Genomic DNA, 22,893 nt, shown 5'->3' on the forward strand with positions numbered 1-22,893 from the left:
AATTTATTAAAAATAAAAAACTAAGAAATCACATGTACATAAGTATTAACAGCCTTTGCCATTAAGCTCTAAATTGAGCTCAGGTGCATCCTGTTTCCACTGATCATCCTTGTGATGTTCCTACAGCTTAATTGGAGTCCACCTGTGGTAAATTCAGATGTTTGGACATGATTTGAAAAGGCACACACCTGTCTATATAAGGTCCCACACTTGACAGTGCATGTATGAGCACAAACCAAGCATGAAATCATAAAAAAACTTTTTTCAAGTTGTCATTATGGGGTATGGTGTGTAGAATTTTGAGGGGAAAAAGGAATTTATTCCATTTCGGAATAAGGCTGTTATATAACAAAATGTGGAAAAAGTGAAGTGCTGTGAATACTTTCCGGATGCACTGTAACTTAATTATAAATTAATTTTGCCTCATAAATAATTATTGCCCCCATAATTTATATGTCAATTAATTTATATGTCAATAGTACCTCCTCTTATGTTCTGAGTGGCAAGATAGCTCAAACAGTATATTTGTTTGAGCAATCAAAACCAGGTACAGACCAACCTATGTTTTCCATTGTGGTTTTGATTGCGGTTTTGGCCAAACCACTAGCGGTTTAGCTGTTTTCAATCTGCAAAATGTCTTTCATCTTCAAAATGTGGTGCATTTCCTCATGTTTTGCATTTAGTGAATGACCTCTAGCATGAACTATATTCTTTGTCATTCTGTAGTATGAATGACCTATATTCTGAAATAAATTCCATAGTCTAGTGCTATAATAAAGTGACAAACATAATGATCTATGTCACATTTGTGTATTCTCCTCTTCTTAATCACCCTTCACAAATCACCACGTTTATTCTCTACAAAAGTGTACATTGAAGTGTGTTCATTCTGTTATATGCCCCCCCCATTTATAACTAGCATTGCTATAATGTTAATTTTTGTCTTGTGTTTTAAACTAGCGTATTTAAAGAGAGCACTGTATGAGCATTTATATCGCTCCTCTGTGACATACAGTACTGTAAAAGACTATTGTACGTTGTTATTAAATGTCATGCTTTCGCAAATGTTTTTATGTGTTTAGTGTGGGGCGGAGTCGTTTGCATGTCAGGTGTGTTGTAACTATATAGCTTAAACATTCTCCCAGCATTTATAAACACGCAGCTCTCTGCAAGAGAACAGAGAAGAGACGAATGAATCAGCGCTTTGTGTAACCTCCGCAGTTTTCAAAGTAAGAAACCAAGTCCTCTGACTGTACATAAAACATTTTGACTTTGCTTTATTCTATAAAATGTGAGTGTGTCTTATTAAAGACATTTCTATGTAACTATAGGTTTAAGTGCTCAGATTAGGAGGATGTAGCATTTAATACACATGAATGTGTATCTGCATGCCTGGTTGCGTATCTCACAGGTCACAATAATATGTGCTTAATGTTTTAACGTGAGATTTATTGTTTTGATGGTTTGTTGAATACATACTCAATGACTGGGGGTTGTTTATAATTAGCGAACTATTTAGCAGCACAGAGACATAGTGGCTCATCTAGAGGCCTATGCAGAGGTGCTTTTAATGTACATAGGGGAGAGATGCCCATAAAGCATACATTATGTTGCTGCATCCGGCTCAAAACAGCATTTCACCAGGAGTATGTCAGATATAATAAATATGTATAATTACCCCCCCTCAAAAGTATAAAAATGATGTAGAGATGTGGCTTTGACGGTGTTAATAAAAACTTAATGAAGTGTCATGTACACAAAAGAGAACAGGGCACATTTCAATATAAAATATAACAAACACAATTTAAATGAAATACAATTTGCTATTTGGACAATGAACTGGTAAATGTCTTTCATGCAATAGTCCATATGGAAATGTTAATCATGCAAATAGTCTTCATATAATATAGCCATTATTGATTTAAGTATAATCAGCTGGAGGGGTCAAACAAAATCAGCCAATCAGAAAGGCGTAGATATTACTGAAGATATTCATCATTATCCTCATTGCATATCCTTGTCTCCTTCACCTGCAAGTAACATGCCTCCTCAAGAGTGTATCTGTACACCCCTGTTCTGCCTATCCAGTTGTAAAGAGTTTAAAGTCTACAATACTCATAAACATTTATTGTTACTAGGAAAAAAAAGTAATGACATTATTTATTTATAAGGCATTACAGTGTTCTGAAGAATCGGACATTGGGGAAAACAGAACATACATAAAATAGGGACATAAGTGCACACATGATAATAAAGGGTAGGATGGGCCCTACTCATGAGATAGTATACATTTTATTTGTAAGTGGGCACAGCTGTAGCGAGAGGAGTGAGCAAGGCTCAGAGTGGAGATTGGGACAGTTGTGAGGGTAGTATAGATGGAGTAGTGTAAGCTCTAATAATGAGAAGGCTTTTTTAAGAGAGAGTTTAAAGATTTAAAGGCTGTGGGAGAGTATGATCGGGCATGTTAATGAATTACACAAGTGAGTAGTGGAACTGGAAAAGTTGTGTAGGCAGGAGTGAGAGGTGATTACCAGATATGGTATAAAATGCAGTTCAGAAGTAGATCCAATAGGGGGAGATGGAGATTGACATGAGATATGAGTTGTATGAAGGGGTGGTGTTGTCGAGGGCTTTGCAGGTTAGGGTCAGTAATTTGAATTGGATTCAGTGGACATGGGGATTCAGTGTAGGGATTTGTAAAGTGGTGTAACAGATGTGGTGCAGCAGGAAGATCAGCGTTGTTGTGTCATTTAAGATGGATTGAGATGACGAAAGATGGGTGAGGAGTATACCTGGTAGGAGGAGGTTGCAGTAGTCAAGGCAGGAGATGATGAGAGAATGGATGAGTTTTGGTAGCATCTTGAGTAAAAGAGGGCATATTCTGGCAATATTACTATGTTTTTGGTGGCAGGACTGGAAGAGAGACTGGATGTGAGGAATGCAGAGGGCAGAGTCCACTATGACACAAAGGCAGTGGGCTTAGCAGACTGAGGAAATTGTGGTGTTTTTGACGGTGAGGGAGTTTGAGGTGATGTGCTGACTTTGGCAGGAGGAAAGATAATAAGCTCTGTTTGGTCATTTGAGCTAGGTAGTGTTGGGACATCCATGTGGAGATAGCAGAGAGATAGTTGGTATACAACATAGTGCTGAAGGGGAGAGGCCAGGGAAGGAGCGGTAGTGTTATAATCCTGTACACTTAAAAGAAGTGATAATCTTTCTGTTTCCTGAACTTACCATATATATATATATATATATATAATATAAAGCTGTCAGTTTTACTTCCAAGTCCCAGAACATGCTCAGTCTTTGCTCACAAATCTGCAGCAGCCTCTGATTATTTCTAATTGCTACCCTCTAATTGTGACCTTTTGTATCATCTTTGCAAAGTCATTGTTTGTTGCTAACGCTGCAACCTCTGAGCCTGCTGCTGAACTTCCTTAATGATATTTCAGTCTATTTCAGTCATGTTACCGGTTCATTACAGGTTACAGGTTCATTATCAGCATTGTCTGTATTTCCTGTCTCCAGTCCAGCTCAAGCCTGGTTATCTGCATTACCTGCATAGCTTCCAACTCCACTCCTGCTTCCTATCCAGTTCGACATCCTACCACTGAGATCCAACTTTTAAACTGAATATACAATGCCTTCTGTACTTGTGACCATTTGGAACACAGTATCTGTTATATATTTATCCTGCAATAATGGCTGCTAATATTATCCCAGCTCCTGCCTCTGTTCTCCAGATTTTGCAATTGACTGCGACTGGTGGATTTGGGCGTCATCAGAGTAGAGGTGGTTTTGGAGCCCATATGAGCTAATTAATTCCCCAAGAGAAGAGGTGCACAGTGAGAAAAGCAGAAGACTGAGAAGTGAGTCTTGTAGATAGTGGGAATGGAGTGTAGGATATACCAGAGGTAGAGACACTAAATAAGTGGTTTGTTTGGTAGGAAGTGAGACTGGAAAGTACAGTGTAATGAAGGATAATGGAGTGAAGGGTGTGCTGGAGAAGAAGGTGATCAACTGCTTCAAAAGCAGGGAGCGGTCCAGGAGCATGAGTATGGAGAAGTGACCCTTAGACTTTCTTTCAACCATTCAACTTAAACAGATATACCACTGCACAGAGCGCAACCATACCTACAGTGATGCCAATGCTGAGGCACGAACATATGCATTTTGTGTTTGAGTGTGAAGAAGGGCATAAGTGGATGTGTATATATAACCCTACAATTTAGGGTTGAGCTACATTGTGAACCCCCTTTGCATTTTAAAGGAAATGAGTTTGCAACCCAATTCTTTTTCCTCCTCCTGACAGAGGAACAATACCTGAAGTTTACATACAAATATACCACAAATAAAATTATTGGATATATTTTTCTGGTAGGCAGCCACCTATATAACCTACAGTAATTAAGTTTTCTTATTGATACACAATCATACTACACTTGGGTGCACTCTGCTGTCTTATTGATTTGCAGATTTTAATCCTGCTAACAACAGGCACATTCAAGGGAAATATATCCCCTCATACCCAAGGCATAATGACTGTATGTTTGAACTTTATTTTTATTCAAAGGTGGAAATTGATGCAGTAACGAATATTCAGTTAAATCATATAGATAATTGTATACCAGAGATATACATACATAGGCTTATCTCTATATGGATCTAATATACTGGTCAGTAACCTCAGATGAACATAAAGCATATACCAGAGAAAGACAAGAATAGCCTTAAAGACATTTTAATAAACAAATAGGTAATGAATTTACAAATAAAACTTATGTTGGAACATAGAAGAGCAGCGTTGGTCTACTTGGTGACTGTCAATTCTGGTCACTTGCACGCAAGTTGCGTGTTTAAAAAGAACATGCTACTTGAGTGTAGTTCCTTTTTAATTCAAAGCAAAGCGTAACTGCAAGGAAATGCTCTTTGCCTAAAACAGTACTTGTCATACGTAGACACACAAAACAGACTGCAGTATATGCACTTGAGTATATAAAATAAAAGTACAGAACGCATAAAACTTTTATTATATAATGAATTAAATAACAATTGATAATAGAATAATAAATGATATAAAATTTTTCAAATCTAAAACTTTTTTGGAGTTAAATATTTTTTATATTTGCACAAAGATGATTTCAATGTGTACTGTACGTGCGATGTGCTATCTGTAATAAATCTTAGTTGCATACAATTGTTCTGTAATAGCTACTAGCATGCATACAATAATTTTTAATTCAAAGACTATGCCGTATCATTAATCACTGCCAGTCGTTATTTACACCTGATCTGTAGCAGGTGCAAAAGATACAGGCGAAAAATAGGACTACTTACGATAAACCTAGGATTTTAATTAGACACAAATGAATCAGAATGCCCTTGGCAAGCCTTTATTGTACATGGCCTATGATGGTTCACCCCTTCCATCCCCCGTTCCGCCTCTCAAGTCATAGACAGTTATCAGTATCAGTTTCATGCTGGCATAAAATGCCTACAATTGCACTTTTTGAAGTAATGTCCCTTTCTGGGCATGTGCAGTGCGGAATCATGCAAGGAACCCAACACAAACATACACCTGGACATGAATAGTGCCCTTTATTTGTAATTTTATCTAATTTAAATTTATTTTACATCGTTTTTCAGCATAGGGAATGTATTTTGCATCAGATTTACTAACTGGTTTGTGAGTAGTTGGGAAAGAGAATGTATTTATGCCAATAATGTATTCTGAAACTATCATAAATAAAATATATAGATTATGAAGGCAAAATGAAAGGTCCATCATAACTGAGAATTCAAGAACTCATAAGATAAATTACATAGAAGGTAGATAAACTCAGAGAGTAATGTAAGGAAATACTAGTTGAGGACCATCTCTCCCTATGATAATGGAACAGGGATGTTTTTCAGGGTTTGGGCTAGGTCCCTTATCTCCAGTAAAGGGCAATCTTAATGCTTCAGCATACCAAGTCATTTTGGACAATGTTATGCTTCCAGCTTTGTAGCAACAGTTTTAGGAAGGCCCTTTTCTATTCCAACATGACTGTTCCCCAGTGCACAAAGTAAGGCCTACAAAGACATAGTTTGATGAGTTTGGTGTGGAAGAAATTGACAGGCCCTCAGAGAGCCCTGATCTCAACCCCATCAGACACCATTGTTATGAATTAGAATGGAGATTGTGAGCCAGGCCTTCTTGGCCAACATCAGTGCCTGACCTCATAAATGTCCTACAGAATGAATGGGCAAAGATTCCCACAGAAACACTCCAGCATCTTGTGGAAAGCCTTCCAAAAAGAGTGGAAGCTGTTATGGCTGTAAAAGGGAAACCAACTCCATATTAATGTTTATGTATTTGAATATAATGCCATTACAGTACCTGTTGGTGGAATGGTGAAGTGTCCAAAGACTTTTGTCCATATAAAGTATATTGTGGTACTGAGAATAGGTCACCCAGTGCCCCATGCACTTTTTTGGAAATTGGAACAGTGCATTTTAAAAGTAATTGATTTATTCAGTTGCTTAGAATGAGCTATCAGTGCTAATTAAATGATAATGGTGACACAGAGGTTAGACATGCATCATTGGGCCCGAGTTTCATTTTGTACCTCGACTGCTATCTGTGTGCATATTATATGTTTTTTCTAGTCATGTGGGTTACCTCAATGTGCACTATTGTCCTCCCACTATCCAAGACCTACTGATAGGCTTATTGACTTTGGACTCAATACATTGTGCATGTATATCTTGTGTTCCTGTCAAAATCTTTTAAATCAAGGAGCAGTGGTATTTACTCTTAATGCAGGAGTGGTGAGCTAATAAATGATTAATACTATTTGCTGTATGAGAAGAATATGTTTAGTGATCTGATTGACAGATTTAATTTATTATCCACTCTATCCAGCTGGGGGTTTATATTGTATTTCTTCAAATACTGATCTACAATACTTTCAGACATTTAGTTCTTAATGGGCTCCTTTTTTACTTGTGTATTTATTCTTGTGCTCACTATTTTTAGGGATGAGAAAATCTGACAGAACCAAATTTTGGGCTATCTAGTCGAACCGAGCCATGACTTGGGTGTCTCCCACCAAATTCAAATGAGGCAAAATGTTATTTCCAGGAAAATGTTGGTTCTCAAGTGTTTTGGATTGAGGTCTTCTATGTACAGCCATCCTTCTTGGGCCTGATTCATTAAGGATCTTAACTTGAGAAACTTCTTATATCAGTCTCCTGGACAAAACCATGTTACAATGCAAGGGGTGCAAATTAGTATTCTGTTTTGCACATAAGTTAAATACTGACTGTTTTTTCATGTAGCACACAAATACTTGATAGCTTATTTGTACACTGAAATTTAAAGTTGATATTTGTGTGCTACATGAAAAAACAGTCAGTATTTAATTTATGTGTAAAACAGAATACTAATTTGCACCCCTTGCATTGTAACATGGTTTTGTCCAGGAGACTGAAATAAGAAGTTTCATAAGTTAAGATCCTTAATGAATCAGGCCCCTTGTTCTCAGTTGCCATTTTAGAATAGATAGAATGTGGGGAGGTCTGTTGTTTGATGACAAAGTGGGTTGTAGAGAATTCGAGAAAGTGACATATATTGCAAACAGTTTGTACTGTACTAGCTGTGATTTTACTGCAGAAATCTTTACAGTTTATTTACAGATCACAGACTCCTTGAAATGTGTGTGAGAGTGACTACCAGTGTCTACAGAGAGTAATACTAGTATATTAGTATATTTAGAAACTAATAAGGTGTGCAAAAAAGCCCCAAAGTATTTATTTTAAAATACAAGTGTTTGAAAGTGAAGGCTGTTGCACAACCCCCCCCCCCCCCCCCCCTCCCAAAAAAATCCAAAATCCAAAATTCCCCTAACATTTTTCCCCCTAACAATTCAATTGTATTAATTTTAATGATAGTGTGGAACAGTGTTTGAATTGCAAGTTATCAGTCACTCCTTTCCCTTTTTCATTGGACGTTCCCCTAGTGTGGTGGCAGCTACAGGTAGCTACAATTTCAAGTAGGTTTACTTCCATTGTCAAGTCTACAGATCAGGAACATCCCAGTACTAATACTGGCAACAGTAGTACTTATTCAAAATCTTCTAGTAAAACAGATTGTGTGGGAAGGAAGTGTAAGAGGGCGCTCCAAATCTAAACAATGTTTGTCAATCGCAAATAAAACATCAGCTCTTGATGTAAGCATTAAGGGAAAAGTTACTGATGAATGTGGTGATTTGTCTAAAAAAAGAAAATAGCTAACATTCCATACGCCACCTGCAGTGCCAAGAAAAGACTCAGACAAATGGCAGTTTTTGCTAGAAGTGGTCCTGCTACTGCTCTTACACAAATTAAATGCCTATTGCTAAAGCAAATTCCCAACACAGTCAAACATCTACTGTAACTTATCATGAATCACCTCCTGACTCTGAGTGTAATTCTGTCATCTCCAAAAAAGCAACATTGTTGCACGAAAAGAACAGTGAGGCTGAAGAACAAATTGGGCGTTCACAGAATCCTGAGGAGAATCTAAGGGTGTCCATGAGTACTATATATGAGTCTGACATTTCAGATTCTGACTCTGTAAATATAGAGTAGCCTCCTTCCAAAATTTCTCAACTATTTGGAAATGTGAGGATGTGTAGAAATAATGATTTAGACACAGAAATTGAAGATGCTAATTTGGATCTGACAATGATGAATGTTTTGGACTTGAACGAGATAATGAGGGTTATGTTGAGTGTGTCTAAGTAAGGCAGCCACTAGTGGTACTAACTAGTTCTCATGGCACTATTATGTCTTGGCAAAAGACAAAAATATTTCCACACACAAGAGGTGGATTTCTTTTTTATCATAACCAAGACAACATTTGTGAAGACATCTGTAGCCTTTGTGATGCCACAATAAGTAGAGGTAGGAATGTTGACCATCTAGGCACCTCCTCCCTGTTAGGTCATTTGTAGAAAGTTCATTCAAGTAGCTTATCAAAAGCAGGAAAATCATGTATAGTAACAAGCAGTCCAGCATCAGCTACCAGCAAAATGAATAGATATATTATGATATATCCTCCGTCAAAACCTTCATAATCAACCTCCTCATTATTAGTCCATAGTCCATTATCCAATTTTCAAATGCAGACTTAGTCCCCATATACAATCTATATTTCCCAAGAATAAACCTTGTGGCAAAGGGCTGCTACTGCTGCTGAGGGAGAAACTTCCATACACATGATGAGCACTTAAGTTCAGATATGTGGACAAGCAGTAGTGGTCAAACAATGGACAAGATGACCGTGACAGGCCATTGGGTAGGTGCATCACCTTCATCAGCAGCAGCACCTATAGCATCATCATCATCCTCCAAATTTCACCATAGTAGTGCTAACACACAATGCCAAGTCATTCACAGGCAAAATACTCTCTGTATTGCTGGCTTCACTGAGAAAAACACCTGTGTCAATCTGTTGGAAAAACTCAAGAATTTCATAGCAACATTGCTCATCCTACTAAGACTCTCCTCAGGATTCTTTAATTCCGATAATGGAATGAATATTGTGCACACACAATAAACTTGGTGGTTCAGAATTTCTTAAAAATGCGAGTTCAGTTCAGGAAATGCTTTCTACGGGCCATAAAATTTCTGGGTATTTTCAGCCTACAGAAACCACATGTAGAACATTGCAGCAGCTGCAAAAACAATATGATCCGCCATACCATCAACTGAAGCAATAGGTAGTAATGTGGTGTAATTCCACACTTCGTATGCTTCTGAGACTTGAGGACCAGCAACAAGTCATTGCTACACATGTACACATCAAGCCACGAGTAAGGGGAAAGGGAAGACATATTACCCTACACATTGGAGAATCCTTTTAGTTTTATGCAAGCTACTCAAACCATTTTAAATTATGTGAGTTCAGGCACTATCAACCTGAGTCAAAGCACACCCCTAATCCAACTACTGGAAAAGCAGCTAAGACAAGCTGAAGGAGTATATGAAATCAAACTATTCTGTTAAGTATGTTGACCATGTAGATCAAGTAGTTTAGTTGCTTAGCTAGGTTGCAAGGGTTTGCAGCTTTTTTAAATCAGATCACTACATTTTGGCAACCATGATTGATCCTATTTTGAAGTGACATTTAACGTCTTTTTTTCCAACTGATACAAATCTTCACCGATACAAACAACTCCTTTTGAGCAAGCTGTCGGCTCAAGTCGCACATGTCCCCTCCCCTTTTGTAAAAATGCGACTGCCAGAAAAAAGACATACCTTTTCTAAGAGTCACACTTATGAGTCAACACAGCGCAAAAAATGTATAAGATTATTGTGACATTTTGTCCGACATAAAAGAAATGCCCAAATATGTTCTTAAAACTACTATCACATCTTACTTTATTTTAATGTACAAATTAGCATCTCATGCAGTCCATTTGAATCCTGGGAGGAAAAAAATAATAATTTGGAGCCCCTTGTACAAATTAGCTATGGTGTACTTGAGCTGTCCACTCTCCAGTGTGTACTCAGAAACAGTTGGTAACATTGTGAGCGATCATCAAAGTGTTCTACTTCCAAAAAATGTTGTAAAACTGGTGTCCGTCAAAATGAACTACAAATTGTACGAGAAATAAATAAATTGCAAAGATAATATGTAACGCTGGATTCCAGAGCGGATAAACCAATGTTGTGGGACATTGACATCATGACCATTGTTAGCCTAATGTCCATTAGTAAATTGTTAAAATCCCTATCTATTCTACAGTTCAACAAGCAGCAGTAAAATGTTTTCTTTTGTGGGGGCCCAAACAAATCAAGCATTTCAGCCACATGTTCACTGTTGCTGAAGTGCTTAGTTTGTTAACCTCTGCATATACTACTTGTATGTACAGCATACCCCAAGAACAATTCCATTGTGGACTATTTTACAGTACATTATGGGCTTAGTCCACCTTGGTGTATCATCTTTTCTAAAAGTAAAAATTTATTACTGCCGCTGCCCTCCCTCTCCAATGTGTCACACATACTATAAAACGTTGATAATGTAATGGTACCTTATTCTTTCTGAAATCATTTCATGTCTGGGTGTGGACAACCTTGGTGTATTTTCAAGATTTATCTACTGCTGCAACTCTCTCTCTACAATGTGTCACACATGCTGCAAAACATTGAGAATAAAATAGGATAGTCGTTTTAGAAAAAAGCATATCCCATGTTGGCCAGACTCCCCAAGTGAAATGGTTTGAGAAAATCATCCTATCAGCCAATGATCTGTTTGTGGGTTTTAAAGGTCCTTTATTCTTTAAAACTGCCATCCTATCAGTCACTGCTGTGTCACTATGCTTCACACATTTATAGGTATCATATATTTTTTAATACCGCTATCTGTTTGTGTCGCTGTTCTCTTATATTTTTAGTCAGCCAGCTCGCTGCAGCCTTTGCCCAATGTTGGAAAAAATATTGAATGTTGTGAGTTGGTTATTAGAAAATAGACTGTAAATCACTGCAAATTAATGTTATGGATATAGACACTATTGTAAAAAAAAACAGCTAAAAATTACATGATTTTAACTGTTTTTGACCATTTTATTTAAATCCATATCCAAATCCAAATAAAATAAGGCTGGGTTTGTCAAAACTAAAACATAATAAACACACAGGGGTCTTCACACATCTCTATTATATTGGACAATACATGAAGTTAGTCCCAACATTTGTACATTAATTTGAAAGATATCTATATATTCATCATACATAAAGAACATATTGATTTTATTTGAATAAACTCTTATTTTACCTTTCATTTCAGTAATAGTTTGTTTCATGCAAAATCAAGTATGTCAATATAACATCTAACTGTACTTTGCTTTGTAACATGTCACTGACATTGAGTATAAAGGTGAGACATCCCTGCCTGATTAAAAGTGTGCACTCATGACAGCTGTATAAGCGCTAAAGACTCAGCTAACTGCCAAGTAGATGTCTCCATCTGCTGTCACTTCTGTTGAACCTCTCCTATACCTGGGAATAAAAACAATAATATAATGTTATTTCAGTAATAAAATGTGAATGAGTATTAACAGACAGACAAAGAGCTAAGAGGGCCTGGCTTAAAATCTATAAGGCCATAGGAATTTGATACATGAGGTTAAGTGCCACATATTGCATATTTGTCCAGCCATATTGAATCATATAACCCTTTAAGCACTTTTTGCCCCTAAAATGTTAGAGTGGGTGCAGAGGGTGAGTTATAAAAACAGGTGTGTTTCAGGGAACTTGGAGGATTGTTGTATGAGTGAGGACATTTCACCGGGTGGGTGCAGCCCTAAAAAGTCCTGTAACCCGGAATGTTAGCAGGTTGTGAGATTGGATGAGAGAAACAGATCTTGCACAGAGCAGAGGAATTGAGTGGCGAGATATTTTAAAGCAAATGATGAGATGTATTTTGGCATAGTTTTCTTAATGGCCTGTTGTGTTTAATAGACAAATTTTATATTGTGAGAGAGTTTTGGTCAAAATTATGTTTTTCCAGAACAAGAATAATGACTGTATGCCTGAGGAAATGATGGAAAGATACCAGTGAACCAGGGCAGGTCTGCTTTCGTACTGTTTTGATTGCACATTTTATAAACTTTGGGGCAACCAAATCCTAATACAGGTTATAGATAATTAATGTACCCACATCATTAGTAATATTCCGTTTACAAAAACACAATTGGATGTAACTTCTATAGCTTTTGATGATAGCTTTTGGTTACTGCTTACAAATAATACCAAAAGGAGTAGGATTGTTTGCTGGATTTTGTTTTTCATCGATATCTACAATAAAATATATACAGGAAGTACCATACTGAATGAGTATTGGGCACTGCTGCTACAATTACGGATGAGCCAGAGTATAAGGACTTTAATATCATTGACAAATAGGAGGAATACCATTAAAGTGTGCCTTACTAGGCCGATGAGCAGTACTTTTACTATTGCCTCTAATAAGCCTGTGTCATGTATCCTGCATCTAGATGCTTTACACAGTGCCTATCTTTACTTTCACAATGTGGCATGTACAGCTGATGCAAGTTCATTGAGATGCACTGATAAAATCGCAGTATATAATGACCATAAAAATTTGGAGCATTTACAGTCAACCTGCATTGTAAATCCAAAGTGGAAGACCTTTTTTGTGCCCGAATGAAGCCTAGACTATTACAGTGGACACATGAGTGTAGATTTTGTGGTCTTCCTGGTGGGTTTACATTTTGCTGCCTGTCTAGCCGATCTGTTTGTTAAAGAGATCTTTTGGCTTCATGGTTGTCCAGAAGAGATCATTTCGGACTAAGGTACACACTTTACATCTAAGTTTTGGTGAGTTCTAAGTAACAATATGGGTATTAAGCTCAAATTCTCATCGGCTTATCACCCGCAGACCAATGGACAAACTGAGAGAGTAAACCAAGATCTTGAGATATATCTTAGGATGTATTTTTCTGCTAATCGGGATAACTGGATAGAGTTGTTTCCATGGGCAGAGTTTGCTCATAATTTTTATACTACTATGGTAGTTCTCATAGGTCCCCTTTCATTACTCTTTATGGATATCATTAGTGCCCACCAGTGAAACACCAAACCAGTGAGACAATATTCACAGATATCTGTGCTTCTTAATCACCCAATGGTGTTATGCGTACCAGAAATAAATATATCGCTTATCTGTCCCCAATCCTGATGATTATCTTCTGTACATGTATACACCTTCCTAATGTGGCTTGCTTCATTTCCTCCATGGATGGTAAATAAGAGGAATAATAGAGAATATGGTGTAGTATGTAATAAAAAGTTTTTTTTTATTGAGTACAATGCAAATAATGCACTCACATGCTAACAAAGAATAAAAGCTTATCTGTTAGCCCTTCGATGGAACCACAATATGCAATGATAGGAACAAACATCCACTGGTGACCAAATCACTGACAGTCCTCCAGAGCTTAATTCAGATAGCCTTAATAAAAGCAAGTAGTATAGTACCTCAACGCATTTTGTCTTTCCAACAATAAGACTTCATCAAGAGAATTAAGGTAATTCTCCTGATGAAGTCCTGTAAGCCATCTATATATTTATTTCTGATACGCATAATACCATTGGGTGATTAAGAAGTACGGATATCTGTAAATATTGTCTCACTGGTTTGGTATTTCACTGTGAAGTGGTCAGCAGATTTTGTTCACCTGGTTCATCGGTATATAGTTAACCATCACTGGGTGTGCAAGTGACTATATCAAATTACTACACTATTACTGGTTTCCTTCATTGTGTTTTTAGACATATGGTGAGATCCAGAGGGATATCCTGATAGATATCAGGATATCAGATATAGCAGACAGGTGGCTCCTCACACAGGTTTCTGCTGAATCACTTTGACGCTTATTTACTTGTTAGGATGGATAAACAGTCTTGACAGTGTCTTCAGCATTCAAATCAAACATATTCACAGAAATAAACACTGTGCGATAGTCCTAAACGCTGGCTATCACAGTTAAGTCCCTAACTGGTCACTTTCCCAGTGAAACCACAACTCTTTTCTTTATTAAAAGGTGGCAAAGTGTCCCAATTGCCACATACACCTCCACTTAGCTTTGTCCAGCTACACAAAGTGGACTCCGCGGGAAGCGCAAAACTGCCCTCTGTCATAAACCCATCCCTTTGGCTTTATCAACCCCAGTGAAGTGGATACTGCGGGAGGTGCATTTTTATGTAACTGGGCATCTGCATTTTTAAGTTTAGGTCCTAGTTACGCCCTCTCAGCATGGTCTCCTCATGCCAGGTTTTTAGTAAAACGACATGTTTAATTTGTCGGTTTTGACTTTTATCCAACTGGCGGATTCTAAATATCTTCTTTCTATACATGAATGGGGCCCTGTAGTCAGGTTTTGGAGAGGTATTTCTACACTCTTCATTCCTGGTGACGAGGGAAATAGAGATGACATCGGCGAACATATTCGCATTGGGATTTCTGTGTTGATGGAGTTTTGTGATATGAGGAGGCCATCCTAGGATTTCAATACACAGCACTAATTGGAGTTACATCTTGTGAGTTTAAACCCCTAGGGGGAGACACGACGGTGTTCACATGGTGTCTGGATGGTGGATCCCTATATAACTACACATTTATCCCATATTTATTCCCATATGGTTTATACTGTAATACACTATGTGAGGTTGTATTTTTCCATATAGAGATTTCCACAATTGGATACCATCTATGTTTTGTGGGAAAATATCAAGTGCAAAGCAAGGAAGCGCTTCATGTATGTATCATATATATATATATATATATATATATATATATACACATATATATACAAAATAGCTGATGAATAAAGATAACTTTTACTGTATATATATATATATATATATATATATATATATATATATATATATATATATATTAGCTAATGAATAAAGAGAACTCTTACTGTTATTAATACATATATTAACCATCAATGCTACCAAAAGCAGTTGCAACCTGGCTTTCTGTACATAATGATACTATATAAATACATCATCTATTATTTGCATGATCATATCTAAATAAATCAACTATAGACCACTAGCAATACATTGTATATTCTAATGAATGTTCAGGAATGCATACCCATGGGAGACCACTAAGGCTCGAATAAAAGAGCCTGGAAAGCTTCACAGGGAGCATGCATCCAGATCTACAGGAAACAGTTTGGAGCCACTGTATTCAAGCGATATATCCAAGTAGATTCCTAATGCATTAATTTATTATCTATTTCTCCTCCTCAAAGCAATGGTGGAACATGGTCAATAAAGTTATATTGGAGCATAGCCATATTGTGTCTAGCATTCAGAAAATGTATATCAATAAAGAGTTCCGAACTTTCACTGGCATTAATGTAAGCACAAAAACTGTGCAGTAGGAGCTTAATGGAATGGGTTTCCATGGATGACCAGCTGCATGCAAGCCTCACATCACCAAACCCAATGACAAGTTTCAGATAAGAGTGGTGAAAAGCACACCAACACTGGACTGTGGAGCAGTGGAAACATGTCCTGTGGAGCGATAAGTCACACTTCTCTGTTTGGCAGTCAGATGGGAGAGTCTGGGTTTGACGGGTACTGGGAGAATGTTGCCTGCCTGACTGCGTTATGCCAACTGTGAAGTTAGGTGGAGGAGGTGTAATAGTTTTGGGGCTGATTTTAAAGGTTTGCTCTAGGTACCTTATCTCCAGTGAAGGGCAATCTTAATGCTTCAGCATACTGAGTCATTTTGAACAATGCTATGCTTCTGTCACGAGACGCGGCGATACACCTCATCCTGGCATGATCTAGTAGCCGGGCACATGCATTGGTTACTATGCACTGTTATTTTTCCTATAGCTTATCTTTGTTGCATAGAGTAGGAGGGTGTAGGGACATCCTCCAACACCAGGGGGAGCTCTCCTATGATTTAAATTTGTTCATTTATATATTTATACATGTTCCTGGTTTTTGTTATTATCTATGCCAGTTCTAGCTAGTAAATTTATTAGCAGCCTCCTGAGGCAGATTGTCAGCCCTGTCCTCCTCTTTTCTGATTGGCTTATCAAAGTATTTAAGGCAGGGAGGGCTTAGTCTCACTGCCGTCTGTAGTGTCCAGTTCCCTGTCTGCAATGCTGCTCCTGTGCTGTTTGGTGTATACCTTCTGGATTTAACTTCTGTGTATGACCCCTGCTTGTACCTTGGACCTTGCCTGCTTGCCTGTTACCCTGATTCGTTTGCCTGTACTCTGGACCTCGCTGTATTGCCTGTGACCCTGACTTTTGGCGTGTTACCTGATTACTCTGCTTGCTAGTAACCTCTGACCGCTGCTTTTGTCTGACCATCCGCTGCCTCCTGGCCTTACACTACATCTGGAGTTAAGTCCAGGGGGCATCTGAGTACCGGTGAGCGTACAAAGCTCTATGGGAAAGGTGGCTGCTAAAAGTGAAGACCTCCGCCAACTAGTTCTTTGAGTTTGTGAAGAGACCATCAGCATAACAGCTTCCAACTTTGTGGCAACAATTGTGGGAAGGCCCTTTTCTATTCCACCATGACTGTGCCCCAGTGCACAAAGCAAGGACTACAATGACATGGTTTGGTGAGTTTGGTGTGAAAATACTTGACTAGTCTGCACAGAGCCCTGACCTCAATCAACCCCATTGAATACCTTTTTGATTACCTGGAATGCCAGACCTCATAAATGCTCTGTCAGTGAGTACATAGTGAAAAATGTGGCATATTTTAATGGGAAATGATAGGCAGATCCAGGCATTCCTTTTTGAATATGGGCTACTTATATGCCTTGTATTGCACCCAAATCCCAAAATTTTTTTGCTTTGTAAAGTGAGTTCTTTAAGTTGAAGAGAGGGCATCTTTGAACTTTACAAACTAATATATTTTAGAAAAAAAAGCTACCTTCTGTAGAAGGTCAACCAATTAACCAATTCCACCAGTTAAACCAGATCTACCAATTAACAAATACTGTTCAGAGAGAATACTCATTATAATGCTGTCCTTAACCTGGATTGCAGGTGAAGCACATTAGTGTTAGGGCGCTTCCTTGATATGGGTGCTATTTTGGGTCAAATGCCAATCCATTCCTTCCTCAGACGTCTTCCAAGGGGCCGTATTTCCTATTTGGCAGCACTTGATATAAGGATTTTGGACTGAACTGTGTATTCAAGAGACTAAAGTTATATTAAATTTTAAATTAAATTTCATTTAGAGTTATCCATATTGTATTTATATATTTATAAATCTGTACATGAAATTATATATATATATATATATATATATATATATAATATAATGGTAAAGCGCTACGGAATTTGCTGGCGCTATATAAATAAATGTTGATGATGATGTTGATATATATATATATATATATATATATATATATATACATACATATACCGTATTTGCCGGCGTATAAGACGACTGGGCGTATAAGACGACCCCCAACATTTCCACTCAGAATTATAGAGTTTGTTATATACTCGCCGTATAAGACTACCCCCTCTTCCGCACACCTTCCACACACACACTGTATTAAATCACTGGCCCCCACACACACTGTATTAAATCACTGGCCCCCACACACACTGTATTAAATCACTGGCCCCCACACACGCTGCATTAAGTCACTGGCCCCCACACACACTGCATTAAGTCACTGGCCCCCACACACACACTGCATGAAGTCACTGGCCCCCACACACACTGCATTAAGTCACTGGCCCCCACACACACACTGCATGAAGTCACTGCCCCCCCCCACACACACACACTCATATATGCTGATCAGACACTCTGCATTGACATGACATAACATAAAACAAACATAACATAACACATACTAATAACACTTACCTTCTTCTGCTGTCACTCTCCTCTGTCCCCCTCCTGTCACTCTCATCTGTCCCTCTCTCCCTCTCTCACTTTGCCCCCTCTGCCGCGCCCCAGCCATAAAAAAAAAACCAGAAACACTTACCAATCCGCACGGCGCCGGGACCCAGCATCCTCCTCTCTCACGCAGACTGTCACTGATGATAGGCTGCGTGAGAGAGGAGGATGCTGGGTCCCGGCGCCGCGCGGATTGGTAAGTGTTTCTGTTTGGGTTTTTTTATGGCTGGCCCGCGGCACCCCTGAGACCCCTGAGTTTGGCACCCGGCGTATAAGACGACCCCCCCACTTGGAGGCATGTTTTTCAGGTCAAAAAAGTCGTCTTATACGCCGGCAAATACGGTATATATAGCTCATCCAGGTGCTTGACACTATTAAATAGCATGTGTACATTACCCTGTTGCCTTCCTCAGTACTTCTCTTGTATGAATAGTACAATAAATAGATTCCAGGTGAGGCAGCACTCAAGTATTTAAGACAAACTGTAGTTGTATCGAAAGGGTGTATTCAGTTCATTCCAGTAATAAATGGACTATATATACCAAATTTCAGTATATTACTTTCCTCAGGGACATCATGTGAGATTCTGACAAACATACTCAATACATATAGTGCAAAACATAATTAACATATCTTACACCTGCTGCAATCTGAACCAAGCTGTCTGTGTACCAAACGTGCATTGCAGGGGAATAGCCCTCCCACTAGATTAAAACTGGCAATGAATAAGCTATAAGCAATGCAGATCAACATCATCATAAGGCCATGGTGATGTTTGTTAGGCATGCCCCTTATGGTGATGTTGCTCTGCATTGCTTATTCATTGGCAGTTTTGCTTTGATCTTGTGGGAGTGCTATTCCCCAGCAATGCATGCTGGGAAAGCAGTGCTAACGCTTGGTACACAGACAGCTTGATTCACATTGCAGCTGGTAATATACACTGAAATGTTTGAATGGACTCAGCTACAGTTTGTCTTAAATCCTTGAATGCTGTCTCACCTGAAATATTATTTTTATATATATATATATATATATATATATATATATATATATATACACACAATATAATTTTACTATTCTTAGTTGCAGCTTCACAGGGGTATTGATTCAATTAGACTTAATCCATTTACTGTGCTTTGTATTTTTGTTAGACTGTGCTTACTGTTTATGGTGAATTGCAATGCATGCTAGGCAGATCATGTAATGACTGTGGAAGTGCCGTGATATATGACACGACACGAGTTAGCTGTGCAGCTGTACAAGTAAGTTATAATGGCCAGTAGCAGAGTTAGTGTACAAAATGAATTGCAGGTACAGAGCTCTTGTAAGAAATGCCGGTGTTCAGACAGTAAGTGGCCAAAACGAAAAATGGGACCAGTTTGAAACAGTAGTGACTAGATAGATATTCCTGTAAACTAATAATTATAAGCAAATTAAGTTAATTGCACTAAAGTAATTCTCTGTAAGAGTGTTGTATGGGTATTATTCACTTTAACAGGTCAATATGATAAAAAATAATCATTTTAACACTCTTCCCGATATAACATTTTTTTGTGCAAAGTGAGTCACCCACAGTGTAATAGGTTAAACACGCAAACGACAGGATTATTTATAACTCTTACTTGCAAGACTCCACAAGGGGTCCACAGTCCCATGCATAGAGGGATTAGATTTCAAGGGTCTGTCATATGTACCTGGTGTGTACTAACAAGCTTTTTTGTGTCCAGCAATGTTTAGTATGACTGCTGTAAAAACAGACATACGTGTTTAATATAAGACACATTATTACTACCTTTGAACCTCTGTAAGGTTAGAGCTTAAATCCAGTAGTCATTGACACTATACCAAAATTGTATTTACATTGAGGCCCGTCCACACGGGCCAAACGTTCAGCTTCCTCCTCTCTGATCATCATATTTGTCATCAGCTATTCATATAGCACCACCTATTCCACAGCGCTGTACAGAGAACTTGCTGACATCAGTCATTGCCCCAGTGGAGCTTACAGTCTAGATTTCCTAACACACACACACATACACATTTTTGGCCTGTGGGAGGAAACCGGAGCCCCCAGAGGAAATTGAGGCAATCACAGGAACATAGGGAGAACATACACACTGGCAAATTCTCCCGTAGGATAACAGAAGAAAAATCTTCTATTCTTCCTAAAGGGTAAATAAATATCTGACTATTGCTTGTACTGTATATGCATGATAACTATTTTAATTTTCTAATAAAATGTCTGTTTGTCTTTCCTCTCTAGATTTTACAGAAGACTTTGTATGCCATGGACTCTTTTACAATTATTCTGTCCGCTGTAGTCATCCTATTTTTGGCCTATGTTTTTACCAATCAGAAACAGCACAATTATAAGAATTTCCCACCGGGACCAAAGCCTTTACCAATTATTGGAAATTTACACATGGTTGACATGGCAAAACCTCATAAAACACTTATAGAGGTAATACTGTATGTCTGTTAAAACACCACCCAAGCGTTTATGCCTACTATTAAATAAATATGCTTGATTACTTAATTAGTCCATAAAGAAGTACAATGTAATTTAAATGACACTAAGTCAAAGTGGGTACCCTAATGTCCCCAAATTATTTATAGTAGGAGAAATTGAATTGAATTTCAAATGGTAAGGAAGTACAGTAGTTGTGCAGGAGGGTCCAAATGCTGAATGGTAGTTTACACTTCACTCTGTTACTTGTATTCCTATATGTAAAAGAAAAGAATCATGAGTTTGTTTGCTGTTCAATCTCTTCTTTCCACCATCAGAATGATTTTATTCCATATGGCAATGTTATACTCTTCATCCTTAACTGTCAAGAAATCATACCTCAACATACGGGGCCTGATGTCAGTTTAAACTTACGTCAGTTTGCGTACCATGAATTGCCCATACTTTCAATGTGTATGCCCACAGAAAGAACGCATACATATGTACTTCTGCAGACATGCACGTATTTGGCATTTGTATCTCCTAAGGATTGGAAAGGCAGAATGGGAGAGGAAAGGAGCTGTCTGACAGAGGCTGAATAAAGAAAGAGAGGTCTCGTAAATGTGGCTCATGTAGACCAGCACGGGATGCATATACGTCTATTAGGAGTCGTCATCATCATCATCATCACCACCATCTTTTTATGTAGCGCCACTATTTCCGCAGCGCTGTACAGAGAACTCACTCACATCAGTCCCTGCCCCATTGGGGCTTACAGTCTAAATTCCTTAACACACACACAGAGACACACACACAGATACACAGACACACAGACAAGGGTCAATTAGTTAGCAGCCAATTAACCTACCAGTATGTTTTCGGAGTATGGGAGGAAACCGAAGCACCCGGAGGAAACCCACACAAAAATGGAGAGAACATACAAACTCCTCACAGATAAGGCCATGGTCGAGAATTGAACTCATGACCCCAGTGCTGTAAGGCAGAAGTGCTAACCACTTAGCATATCTTTTGCTCCTGATAGAAGGTAGGAACAAATACATGATGATAAAGACAACCAGTAACATTGCTTAAACTATATATAAACCAGGTGCATATGCTACTGATATGAAACTGGACACACCTCGAGATGTATACGGGTCAGCATATGGGTAGAAAAGCTCTATTTTTGTATGTTTTTAGCGTTTAGAGTTTACACCCATTTTGTGATCCACTCTGCAGCATCTTTAATTCTCTACTGGCATAACGTAATGTATTTCTGACTATAGTGCAAATAATTTCTCCCGTTGTTACCTTTACAGATGTCTCAGAAGTACGGCTCGGTATTCAGCGTCCAGTTAGGCATGACGAAGATGGTCATCCTATGTGGTTATGATACCATTAAAGATGCTCTAGTCAACCACGCTGACGAATTTACTGACAGACCACATATTCCAGTGTTTGATAAAATAGAAAAGGGCCATGGTAACTGTTTTTAGTTTCTTTACAGAATATATAAATATAATATAATATAATATAGCTTAAGGATGTTTTAAAGATTGTAAAACTTAAAAGAAATCTGTTTTTCTTATTTGCGCTATATGCAAAATGTGCAGCCATGTAAACACCATTCCCTGTGACATCCCGGCAGTAAGTCTATCATATATGGAAAACTGTTGAACAGCTTAAAAAAAGTAATTGGAACCATGGTGGGAAATTTTTTAACAATGTTTTAATATCCAAGAGTTAGGATGGGGAAAACCCAATCTACTGGCAAGGTGTGGCAGTTTGAAAACCCTTAGGTCACATGCGGGTTAGCCCAAAGAGTAAATTTAGGTAAACCGTCTGTTAAAACCGGATATAAAACATCTGGTTTTACCAGACATTAGCTTCCATCCCAGTGTTATTCTACATCATGCCCAGTACTCTAAGGTGGTCCCAAACATACATACCAGGGTTAATATGATCAAATATAGTGCCCGCTCTTTTAGCACTACAAG

General features: G+C 38.2%; 1 protein-coding gene across 1 annotated transcript in view; it reads left to right on the forward strand.

Annotated features, from left to right (window-relative positions):
* The first annotated feature begins 1,146 nt into the window (after positions 1 to 1,146).
* LOC142143428 (cytochrome P450 2K4-like) overlaps positions 1,147 to 22,893 on the forward strand; it is a 72,333-nt gene continuing 50,586 nt past the window's right edge. Inside the window, exons 1-3 of the mRNA XM_075201268.1 lie at positions 1,147 to 1,229; positions 20,714 to 20,911; positions 22,216 to 22,378. Coding sequence (XP_075057369.1) covers positions 20,738 to 20,911; positions 22,216 to 22,378 — 337 coding nt within the window. The 5' untranslated portion in view covers positions 1,147 to 1,229; positions 20,714 to 20,737. The remainder of the gene's footprint in view (positions 1,230 to 20,713; positions 20,912 to 22,215; positions 22,379 to 22,893) is intronic.

This window comes from Mixophyes fleayi, chromosome 3 (genome assembly GCF_038048845.1).
Source record: "Mixophyes fleayi isolate aMixFle1 chromosome 3, aMixFle1.hap1, whole genome shotgun sequence".
NCBI lineage: Eukaryota > Metazoa > Chordata > Amphibia > Anura > Limnodynastidae > Mixophyes > Mixophyes fleayi.